This window comes from Danio rerio, chromosome 1 (genome assembly GCF_052040795.2).
Source record: "Danio rerio strain M-AB ecotype USA chromosome 1, GRCz13ab, whole genome shotgun sequence".
NCBI classification, from domain to species: domain Eukaryota; kingdom Metazoa; phylum Chordata; class Actinopteri; order Cypriniformes; family Danionidae; genus Danio; species Danio rerio.
This window is the reverse complement of record NC_141021.1, coordinates 49886785-49899886: the sequence shown is the minus strand read 5'-3', so window position 1 is coordinate 49899886 and position 13102 is coordinate 49886785. Positions and strand designations below refer to the sequence as shown.

General features: G+C 34.6%; 1 protein-coding gene across 3 annotated transcripts in view; it reads right to left on the bottom strand.

Annotated features, from left to right (window-relative positions):
• Positions 1–8917, bottom strand: part of fstl1a (follistatin-like 1a) — a 33030-nt gene extending 24113 nt beyond the window's left edge. The window contains exons 1-6 of one of the 3 annotated variants that reach the window (XM_087235220.1): positions 8848–8917; positions 8688–8751; positions 4370–4493; positions 4259–4289; positions 2901–3651; positions 2763–2819 (exon numbers count right to left, since the gene is read on the bottom strand). In XM_087235220.1, coding sequence (XP_087091346.1) covers positions 2763–2819; positions 2901–3050 — 207 coding nt within the window. In that variant the 5' untranslated portion in view covers positions 3051–3651; positions 4259–4289; positions 4370–4493; positions 8688–8751; positions 8848–8917. 3 annotated transcript variants of the gene reach the window in all.
• Positions 8918–13102: the final 4185 nt, after the last annotated feature.

Here is a 13102-nt window from a genome sequence, read left to right as displayed (position 1 = left end):
AAGCAGCTTTGACACAATCTACATTGTAAAAGAGCAATAAAAATAAACATGAATTGAATTGAATAAAGACTTCTATCATGTTGTAAAAGATTTGAGTTTCAAACAAATTTTCTTGTGTAGTAGACATGAAATGGTTAACGTGTCACTTGATTGTGGTGGAGGGTCACCGGGGTTACGTAGTGCGCTTATACAGTAGGTGGCACCTGTTCATTCACAACTTAGGAAGGAGAGAGAGAGAGGGGGTGAACGGAGACGCGGTACTCTTTGTTGACCAAACAAACACAAACAAACTCAAACGAAATCAAACTTAAGCTCAAATCAAATTCTACACTGTCAAAAGATCAAGGTATGTTTTATATTGGAAAACAAACGAGTGAAGACATTGGAACGACTTCTTGCCTTGTGTACATTTGATGTTTGCGTCACAAAACATGTCTCTGGTTTAGCCTCTCAGCTGTTACTCCACATAGCCGCTACATCTTGTATTGAACAGCAATGATTATGATGAGAAATTAGCTAGCATATTAAAACTATTTCTGAAAGATCATATGACAGCAAAGACTAAATCACATTTAGAACCATTTAATTCTTAACGTAAAGAGCATTTAAATAATATAAAGTAACAGTAACACCTTTTTTTTTTAAGGAAAGTTTACGCAGATCTTAAAGAGTCTTTTGGCACCCTAAATAACACAAAAGAATCTTAATTTGGTAACACTTTAGTTTAAGTACCAGCTCCCAATGTTAATCACTGTGCTATCAACTACCTTTTATTAAAATTTAGCTGTTTATTATTACTTAAAAGGTATGATCCCTAATCCTAATACCGACAGTAAAGAACAACTCCTTTAATTACTAATAATAAGCCTCAAATTAGTAGTTTATTGAGCTAAAGACTTTAATAGTTTGTTTATAGTTTGAATTGTACCTTAAAACAAGGTGTGATCTTTTATTTTTAAGAGTGTTGTTACAGTGCAACAGTTTATTTTTGCCCCACACTGCTTCTTCTAAGCTTACCACAAAATAAATAACATCGATCTGTTCTTCAAGCTCATCGTCATTCAGATGACATCTATGAAGTCATCTCTAAAAACATTCCCTCCAAACAACTGCTCTGACTGCTTAGTGTTTGAGCCCTGTTGTTTGCTTTCTATAATGAGAAGGCATGAGGCGCTTCGTCCTGGTGATGTGCAGATGTACCAGACCTCCCGGCGCCCACATGAAACGAGCGGCACATCTGCCATGTCTGCGTGTGTGTTGACACCTGAACTCTGCATAAGACCAGCAGACTGATCACATGCTTGTGTTTGTGATGGACAGGATGAGTGTGTGCCTGTGTCATAGTGCTAAAGTGCCCTAATCCCACCCAGGTGGGAATGTCTGCTGTTGTTTTGCTTTCCATTACTCCACGTAGCAATTACTTTGCTTCTACCTGCCAAAATAAACAGCAGCTGTTCATGCATCTGCTAGACAAGATAACTTGAGGCCACTTCTGATGCCTTCTAGCTTAGGTTTACACAGCTAAAATGTGCTTCAGGACATCTAGATAAGGTCAGGACATTGTTTGTTAACATTTCCTTCAAATGTCCTACACTCTTAAAGAGATAGTTCATCCAAAAAATTTTAAATTGGTCACAATTTACTCATCCTCAAGTGGTTCCCATATGAGGTCATTCTTTATTTGTTGAGCAAGATTTTTTGAAGAGTAATAAAAAGTGGTAACCATTAACTTCCATTAAAAACAAATATTTATTCATTTACTTTCCTTCAGCTTAGTCCCTTATCAGGGGTCTCCACGCGGAATGAACCACCGACAATTCCGGCATATGTTTTACGCAGTGGATGCCCTTCCGGTACTTGGAAACACCCATACAGTCTCTCATTCACACACACACACACACACACACACACACACACACACACACACACACACACAATACATCCAGTTTTGTTTACCCAGTTCATTTATACCACATGTCGTTGGACTGTGGGGGAAACCGGAGCACTCATGCAAACCCATGCAAACATGCAGAACATGCAAACTCCACACAGAAACGCCACCTGGTCCAGCTGGGACTTGAACCATTGACCTTTTTGCTATGAGGCAACTGTGCTAACCACTGAGCAAATGTGCCACCCAACACAAATACTATGAAAGTCAATGGTTACTGGTTTGCAACATTCTTCAAAATATCTTTTATTGTGCAAAAAAGAAAAGAAAAAAAGAACAGATTTAAAAACAAATGGAGACAAATTTCACTTTTGATTGAATTATTCCTTAAATATTAAGTTATTTTCAATGTTTTTGTTTGTTTGTTTCGCAGCAATGCTCCTATAGATAAATCATTTTTGTTGGTAAAAAGTTAAAAAATAAAATTTTTCTGAGTCAGAAGAATATCTTAACAGTCTTAAAAACCTTTCTCCACTATAAAGAACCTTTAGTGAAATGGAAAAATTGCATGGATGTTAAAGGTTCTTCATGGAACAGTCAATGCAAACAGAATAAACACTTTTACACAATGTAATGCATAATTTGACACACATAAACCCATTTAAAAGTGATTAGCACGCTAATAAAGCCTAAACTATGAGAAAAAAACTACATTTTGTCCATTGGAAAATGTTTCCAAGATTTGAATCACATTATTAGGTGTTTAAAATCGTACATGTCAAAAAAATAATCTAAATTTGCAGTTATTTATACTAATAGCATGCGAGTCAGAGAGAATGTTTTATCAATGAATTAAAACTTTCTGTCTTACCTCTGCATAGCAGCAGACAAAGGAGAGGGCAATAAATAGAAAACGTGTCCTAATAATCTGTGGACATACAAAAAGATTTAGGTACAATGATATCAAATGTATCGTCCTACATATAATGTTTTTCTCATAAAGACTTACCATGATCAGGGGATGAGAGGACAGAGTAGAGAAGCAGCTGCATGGACAGAGTGAAAACTGAAGGACATCCAGACTTCTGGCTGGATATATCCAGTGAATCACCCACCCCCAGACCTCCACCCCCACCCCAAACACACAAAATGGTGACATTGTTTTTGTATATATTTATATGAGTATATGTTTTCATAAGTTGGTTATAAATGAGGACATCTCAAAACAGAGGTTTTGTGAGATCTAGCACACTTTTGGGTTAAGAAAAGTACACATGTTGAGTTTCTCTCTCACACATAGACACATACACTTCTTAGTTATTTTTTATTTCATTATGAAGACTTTGAAGAACATTTGAAGAATGTTAGAAACAAAACAGTATTAAAGAAATATCAACAACAAAAACGTTCAAGATTACACAAAAATATATACTTTCACATAACTAGTGATTTAGTGCAACACTGCCCTCTGTTGAGCTAACAGAATATGTACAAAACGATACAAAAATACTTAATTTCATAATCGCAGTTAGCATGTTAAAATAAAGTCTTACAACTCGCTAAAATGCATATCTAAGGCATTTCTTATGACAAGAACAATAATAATTGTCTTAAACCAGCCCATTCACTTCTGTACTGCCATTTGAATCTTGTTACCTCTGTGGGCAATAATCCGGATCAGCGATCCACTCATAGTAAACTGAGTTCACCTTCTCTCTAAAACTTTGACTTCTTTCCCGTTTCTTCATGTTTTCAGGTACCTAAAAGTGAGAAAGCAGAATTAAATAAATGAATGGAAACTATAAATGTCTTTGATTTGACCAGTGAGATGTTCTTAAATAATTAGGCTAATTATTTCAACGTAATGGGCTATATGCACAGCTAGTGGTTTGCAGCCAATGATGAACTTCCGGTAAAGGTTTATGTGACTATTTTGAATTTCTTAAGGTTCCTTTTACAGCATCGATGTTGTTATGTAATCCAAATACAATCAGTTAAATAGACTTAAGCATCCATTTGCTTGTTAAAATGTTAAAAGAGACGGTAGACTGTTTAAACACATGTGCTGTCAGGATCAGCAGGCTAGAGAAAAAACTCCATTGAAAATACTGGATAAAATTAATTTCCATATTTTATAGACATGGCGTGGAAAAATAGAATTTAATGCACTGCTTCTTGTATGGTCTGGTATCCATTTCATATCATATCTCAGGCAGGCAGTTAAGATCGCTGTTTTTTTTTTTCTTAAGAAATCAGACGCATCAATTTTGTATGGGATGCCAGTTCACTAGAAGCCCTGAGGCTGGCTGACTAAACTTAAAAGTCTATGTGCATGTACCCCATTGAATCATTCAAATGATTGTTTACCTCATACTCAGTTGTCGAATATAACTCTGTCCTGTTGCATTGAGGAGAAAAATCTTTTAATTCTGTAGCATTGTGATTAAAAAGCATTCAAAAGAAAATGACTGGACTTACGGTGGTTCCTGATGGTTTGTCAATAAAAACAGGCAGATTATGTACGCCAGAAGAAAAACCAAACACCAAACCACAGTCAACACGACCACTATTAAAAGCGTGTGCAGTGACTTGGAAAATTCACCTACAGATAAAAATACATGTTGTTAGGTATTGGTATATTAAAGGGTTATCAAGTTAGACTTTATTCCATTCCACAATCAAGTAACATAGTCATTCACTATGAAAAAAAGCAGAGAATAGCACTAAAAGTGGTTCTTTGGCTAGTAATCATAGGGGAACCACTTTAAATGCTACACCATATCTTTATTGATGGTGCTAGCACCCTAAAAGGACTGTTCACCCAAACATTTACATTTATAGTCACTATATAGGCCTATTTGCGCTATAAAACATTTGGGTTTCTTTCTTCTGTTGAACACAAAAGAAGATATTTTGGAGAATCAGGATTTTCACAAACAGCAGAGTCGGACTTTTTAAACCACCATTAATTTTAAAGGGCACCTATGCTGAAAATCATCTTTTTTTTCTGTTTGGACAGAACTGTGTGTATTTATAGTGTGTCCACAGTCATATTATAGTGATATAAACACAATTAATAGATATATTTTTTCTTTAAGTTAAAATTGAATACACATGTCAACGTGACATAGAAGTGCAGTTTTCTCGCCCACCAAATTGATTGACAGCTGCGTATTAACATGTCTCTCTAGACATGTTATCATATCAACAAGACAGGACATGAGCAAAGCAACTGGGATTAAAAGATCTGTTCAGCTCACTGTGATCAACACTCATCACAGGATATATACAGGAATCAGAGAGTGAAATTCAATACCTTTTAAGACCTTTTTAAGACACTTTCCATATATTTTAAGACCTTATAGCCACTTTGGGTTTCAACCGGTAAACTTAGCGACAACTAACAGTAAAGTAGGTGGCGCCTAAAGAAAAGCAGGAATAACAGTGTTGTATTAGTTACTACTTTCATAAATTACAGAGCTTAAATTTGTCTGTAAATGATATATTTCTGTACTTTTCCGGTAGGGATCATGCTCTCCGTCTAATCGTTAACGTTTTTGTGTTACAGTGTACATTTTTTATACACAAAGTTAGTTCCTAAAGACAATACCTGGACTTCCATGCTAAAATTTTATTTATTGTTGAATCTCTTAAATTTATTAGGAATAAGACGTTTCTTAAAGCTTATGATAATCTTTTTTCTAATGATCGAGTCTTTGTAAAGATATTTTTCTCTCTCTCTTTCCTAATTTTTGCTTCTGTATTTTCTCTTCAATGCAGTGATGCATTCAATAAAAACATTTAATAAATAACAATTAAAAAAACACACACACACAGCACAGCATAACTGGCAGATTAAATTCAGGCAAACTTCATCATAAAACTAGAAATTCATTCATTTTCCCCTCGGCTTAGTCCCTCCATCAATCTGGGGTCGGCACATCGGAATGAACCGACAACTTATCCAGCACGTTTCTATGCAGCGGATGCCCTTCCAGCTGCAACCCATGACTGGGAAAACATCCATTCACACTTATTCACAGTCATACACTACGGACAATTTAGCCAACCCAATTCACCTGTACCGCATGTCTTTAGACTTGTGGGGGAAACCGGAGCACGCAGAGTAAACCCACGCCAACACGGGGAGAACATGCAAACTCCACATAGAAACACCATCTGACCCAGCTGAGGATCGAACCAGCGACCTTCTTGCTGTGAGGCGACAGCACTACCTACTGCGCAACTATGTCGCCAAACTAGAAGTTGTATAATCCAAAATTATACAAAATTTAAGGCCATGTAAAATAGCATTTAAGACTTTTTAATACTTTTAAAGGGCCTTAAATTTCTCTGAAATGGCTTATCAATGGGTTGCACGGTGGCGCAGTGGGTAGTACATTCACCTCACAGCAAAAAGGTCGCTGATTCCAGCCTTGGCTTGGTCAGTTAGCGTTTCTGTGTGGAGTTTGCATGTTCTCCCTGTGTTCGCGTGGGTTTCCTTCACAAGTCCAAAGACATGCGGTACAGGTGAATTGGGTTGGCTAAATTGTTGGTAGTGTATGAGTGTGAATGATTGTGTATGGTTGTTTCCCAGAGATGGGTTGCAGCTGAAAGGGCATCCGCTGCTTTAAACATGTGCTGAATAATAAAGGGACTAAGCCGGGAAAAAAATGAATGAATGAATAGTTTATCAGTTTTTAATACTTTTTAAGACCCCATGGACACCCTGCATTATCAAATATGAACAAGAGTGAGTTTTACAAGTTTAAAACTTTTTAAAACAGTGTATGTTTGTAATGAATAAATCGATTTTACCGTCTTTACTTTATCACAGCCGCATGTCAGTACAATTATATAAGAAGACGCTTCAAGCCTGGTTTGTGGATGTTACACCACAATTACATTAACATAATGAATATTCATACCACAGTGGATATTAACATGTATCCTGTCACATTTGCTGTGCAAAAACAGTGCAAAGTTTAACATAGATTGTGTCAAAGCAGCTTAACAAACTTACATTTCACCTACACTTAATAAGTAATTTTGAGTAATTCTTACAATATTTTGACCATTTTAAAAAGTCATCTTCAAATAACTTTAATAATATTTGTTGCTTTCGATTTGTCCTACCTTTTCAGATTCTCCTACCTCCTATTCAAAAAGTAGTTTTTGATGATGCAATATGCTACCCATCAGATTTTGCTACCAGTTTAAATTTTAATGTGGAGCAGTGTGATATGAAGCTGAAATATTGCCCTAACCTACCGAATCCCTAACCCCAACCTAAGAACCATTTAAATACAGTGTTGGTAGCATACAGTGAATCCGGAAGGTATTAATAGCGCTTCACTTTTTCCACATTTTTATGTTACACCCTCATTCCAAAATGGATTAAATTCATTCATTTCATCAAAGTTCTACACACAATACCTCATAATGACAATGTGAAAAAAGATTTTGATTGATTGAATTGAACTCTTTAGACTAAATGCCAGGCGTTACGTTTGGAGAAAACCAGGCACCGCTCATCACCAGGGAAATTCCATTCGTGGTGGCAGCATCATGCTGTGGAGATGTTTTTCAGCAGCAGGAACTGGAAGACTTGTCAGGATAGAGGGAAAGATGAATGCAACAATGTACAGAGACATCCTGAATGAAAAACTGCTTTAGAGTGCTCTTGACCTCAGACTGGTGTTATGGTTCATCTTCCAGCAGGACAATGACCCCAAGCACACTGCCAAAATATCAATGGAGTGGCTTCACAACAGCTCGGTGAATGTCCTTGAGTGGCCCAGCCAGAGTCTAGACCTAAATCCTATTGAACATTTCTGGAGAGATCTGAAAATGGCTGTACATCATAGCTTCCCATCCAACCTGATAGAGCTTGAGAGGTACTGCAAAGAGGAATGGGCAAAAATTGCCAAAGAAAGGTGTGCCAAACTTGTGGCATCATATTCAAAAAGACTTGAGGCTGTAATTGCTGCCAAAGGTGCATCAACAAAGTTCTGAGCAAAGTTACTTATGTACTTGTGATTGTTTAGATTTTTGTTTTTAATAAATTTGCAACAATTTCAAAAAAATGTTCACATTGTCATTATGAGGTATTGTGTGTAGAATTTTGAGGAAATAAATAAATTTAATCCATTTTGGAATAAGGCTGTAACATAAAAAAAAATGAATACTATGAATACTTTCCGGATGCACTGTAATGTGATGGGTTGGATAAAATGTCAGGACAGCGGTTTCAGAAATATTGATAAATTAGGCATTATTTGTCGGTGTTATTGCACAAGATTTAAATGTAATATTTTAAATGTAAGAAATAAATGTATTTCTTATTTTTTGTTCAGTTTTTTGACAATTAAGTACAATTGTTAAAATAAAACCATAAACAAATTTCATTTTTAAAACTAATTTGAGCACTTTCAAGGGCCTGTGTTTATTTTTAAGTACTTTCCAGGCCTTGAATACAAGTCTGAAATTCAAGTACTTTTAAGTAGCTACTTTATAGAATCGTTAGAACCCTGAGGAAACCAACAGCCTTTTGCATCCATAGTAAAAACATAACTTCCTATTGAAGTCGATGATTCTAGCTTTCTTCAGAATTTCTTCTTCTGTGTTTACAAAAAGAAGTCAAGCAGGTTTGGAAGAGACAGGTTAGCAGCTAAATAATGACAGAAGTTTCACTTAACCACTTAAACCAGCACAAAATAACCGCCAAATAACCTAATTTCCGTGTGAGCTTTGCGTGTATACAACCAAGGCTATACAGTAAATCTTACAGGCTCACCTGTATTACTTGCATTCATATTGTTGTCCCTTCATCTGCTGAATTCAGGATAACATAACTAAGCCTAACAGTGAAACAGTATTAGTGAAAATACTACACTGATATTTTATATTTTTGTTGAAATTAAACATAATTCTTGGAGTAAATCACTAAAACTCACCGTCTGATGTCTCCTGTTGATAAGCGTAAAGAGATGTGTGTCTGTTGCGCGTGTGACACTTCAATGTTGCGGGCTATTCTCGCACTCACACAGGAAATGAACTTTATTTTTTCACACCCGGTCAGAGTTTTCTGCTGATAAACACGACCAATATGCAAAACACGAAAAGGGGTATTAAAAGTTGCTAAAATAAGCAAAAATGAGTCACAAAACAAGCAAGCCTACATATTATTCTTTTATAAATGCAGTGCAAAGCTTGTGTTGTTGCGCAAATCCTTTAATTAAAGTGAGACTGTTCACCAATTCGCCAGAAGAGAGCAGCAGAAGAGTTTATTGTCAATACGCAATGACATGTGGGGGGAGGAGGGGGGGGTCGCTTGGTGAGTTCCAAAGATCTAATTAATTTTATTAAACTATGTGAAAATAGTTTTTTAAAAAAAATAATAATAATAATAAAAAAGCATTATCAATCATGAACAACTTCAATCCGTTATTTCCTCCTCCACAGAATGTCTTATGGAAAAGTGGGAGGAAGAATTGGTAGTGGAAACTTAGAAGAAATGTGGCAATCGGGTTTGTAGGATATTAATAAACACTATATTAATTCTAGACATTGTTTAATTCAGTTAAAAATAATACATAGGTTACATTATTCAAAGAAAAAAAATACATAGAATCTTCTCATATATTTCACCTCTTTGCGACAAATAATTCATCAGGATCTATCTCAAAGTTTTATTCTTTGTTCTAAGATACAGAGTTATGGGAATGGAATTTTTGAAGTGCTTTCCGAGATGTTGAGGTTGCAATCACAACTGGATCCAATGCTTTTAATTCTGGGATTCTCTGAACAAACGCATTTGTTGTCAAATACACAACATATTGTACATTGCTCTCATACTGTTTAACTACTGCCAAGAAAAGCTACTGCTACTGTTTTGGGGAAAACAAACAAAAAAGGAACCCCCTACATGTAAACTGTGGCTTGGAGAAATAACCTCTTTGTTACATTTGGAGCGAGTTAGATACTTTGAAATAAAAAACTCAAACAATTTGACAAAATTTGGCATCCTTTTATTTGTTACCTTGAAAAAAATTTGTGGATTAATGCATCGTTTCTGTAATGTTTTAATATGCTTAGTCACCATACTCTGTTGTTTAAACAGGACTTTTGGCTTTGGACAAGATTGCTTGTTATGTGGGCGATTTTTATGTATTATTATGATTTTCATTTAGTATCTTTTCATATGTAATCTTTTTTATCTTGTAATATGTAAACGCAATATATAAAACAGAGAATCCTTTTCTTTCTGAATCTCAAAAGAAAACGATCAAACTATTAGAATGAGCATATTTTATTTATAACCTACAGAAGGAAAAAAATCTTTTAATTTTGTAATAGTAACACACACACACACACACACACACACACACACACACACACACAGACACACACACACAGACACACACACACACACACACACAAACATGCAAATAAATAGCCATCCTCCTTTCAAATTTTTTTTTTGTGACCCCCTCTGTTGATTACATTATATTTAAGTTGTCAGAAAGTTTAACCTGGTGCTATAAAATCCATGTGCTGATTTTATAGCACCAGATTCAAATTTCTGACACCTTTAATCACTTACATTAAAAAATAAATAGTTGTGAATTACTGCAATATACAGTTTTCAGTATACAAGTCATAATTATTAGCCCCCTTTGATTTTTTTTTTCTTTTTAAAATATTTGCCAAATGATGTTTAAGAGAGCAAGGAAATTTTCACAGTATGTCTGATAATACTTTTTCTTCAGGAGAAAATCTTATTTGTGTTTTTTCGGCTAGAATAAAAGCAGTTTTTAATTTTTTAAAAGCCATTTTAGGGACAAAATTATTAGCCTCCTTAAGCTATATTTTGTTTTGATAGTCTACTGAACAAACCATCTTTATGCAATAACTTGCCTAAATACCCTAACCTGCCTATTAAGATAATTAATCTAGTTAAGCCTTTAAATGTCACTTTAAGCAGAAGTGTCTTGAAAATTATCAAGTCAAATATTATTTACTGTCATCATGGCAAAGATAAAATAAATCACTTATTATAAATGAGTTATTAAAACTATTATGTTCAGAAATGTGTTGAAAAAATCTTCTCTTCGTTAAACAGAAGTTGGGGAAAAAAATAAACAGGGGGGCTGATAATTCAGGGGGCTAATAATTCTGACGTCAACTGTAAATGGCTCCTATGTACTTACATTACACCAGCTAAGCTGCATAGATTTAACCCAAATATTCCTGATGGTTGTACAAAATGCAATGAAGAAGTGGGTACCCTTTATCATTGTGTGGGAGTGCAATGAGATCCCAAAATTTTGGAAAGAGATTCTAATAATGATTGATAAGTTATTTGAAGAAAATATACATTTGGTTCCCAAACTATGTTTATTTCATACCCTGTAAACCCCAAATCTGAACACAAGCAAACGCAAACTATTATATTTTAGTTTACTCCAAGCCAAGCGTGTTATTGCTTTAAATTGGAAAAAAATCTCAAAGGCCATCCTGTGGCCAGTGGATTAAAGAAATGACTAGTAATCTTGCTCTGAAGAAGCTGACATACACTGCTAAAAGTTGAAATTACAAGACATTTATAAAATAGGGACCACCTTTAACACTTTTTGAACCAGGTGGGCCATGCAAGTTTTTGATGTTTGAGCTTTTAAACCCTTGTTGGTGTCTTCTTGTATTGTTCAGATGACTTACATTTCAGCAACAATGAACACATTTGTTTAACCAGTAACACTGCAAAGCTGTGAAACGCAAAATACAAAAATGTTGTTATTATTTATTTATTGCTTAATTATGTAAAGTTATTATTTGAATACATGTAATTAGTTTTCTTTTTTTAACCATACGTCTTTTCACTTTTCATGTAATTATTTATTTATTTTATTTTTCCATCAATTTTGTTCTGTAGTTCAAACAAAACCCAATAAATTTATTTAGCAAAAAACGAATAAATAAATAAATAAATACAGGCCACAACTGAATATGGACGGTGGTCTCCAAGTGGCGTTCTTCAAAATTATAATAATAAATAGACTTGGACCTAGTGTGCGCCATTGTGTGCAAGGTTTATATATTTACAATAACCACCTCAGAGGATACTCGGGATTATAGTTATTGGCTTTGTAATTTTTCAGTGATGCGAGTTGTCACTGGGGTGCTAATTTTTCAAAAGGTACAAATTAGTACTTATAAGGGTCCGTAATGGTCCCTCGAAAGTTTATATTAATTACTAAAAATTTAAGAGGAACACTTTTTAAGTAATATATGTAACCTTGAGGTATTAATAAGGACATTTTAGGTATGTCTGTTTGTCTGTCTATCTATCCAATCCATCTATCTATCCATTATCTGTCCCTGAAAAAAAAAAAAAAAACATAAATATTGTGAATAAAAAGTATTTCATCCCAAAAATTTCTAAAATTAACTGATGGTTGATTTCAGTGAGTTGTTCTTTATTAAAAACACTTTACAAATAAAAAAAAAACTTATTTAGGATAGAAAAAACATCAGAAATTGCACATTTAAGTTGTTATCATTGACACAATTTTATGTTTTTGATTAATTTATAATTATGTTTCTGTCAGATCTTTTCACATTTGCATTAAATGCTATCTATCTATCTATCTATCTATCTATCTATCTATCTATCTATCTATCTATCTATCTATCTATCTATCTATCTATCTATCTATCTATCTATCTATCTATCTATCTATCTATCTATCTATCTATCTATCTATATATCTATCTATCTATCTATCTATCTCTATCTATCTGTCTGTCTGTCTGTCTGTCTGTCTGTCTGTTTACATGTCTGTCTGTGAGAGGGAGATATAGATCTTAGACTATATGAATATGTGTGTGCATAATTGTGATATTAATAAAAGGCGTCAGACATTGCTGTTGACCACACATGACTTTTATTGGCTATATCCGCATATGGTTTCAACTGACGATCATTTCTGTATAGGTGCAGTAAAGGACTACAAGTTAGTGAAAAACAGTCAAATCTTTTCTTGTTCAAGAACCGATGTGAAAATGATCAAAAGAAAAATCAGGACATGAACAGCCTTGAGTTAATTCTCAGTACAACTCGCTGATAAAAATTCAATTCAGCACCGATAATCAATCGGATGTACTTTTATCAGCCTGTAATCTGACGTGCAGCAAACAGACTGATCTCTG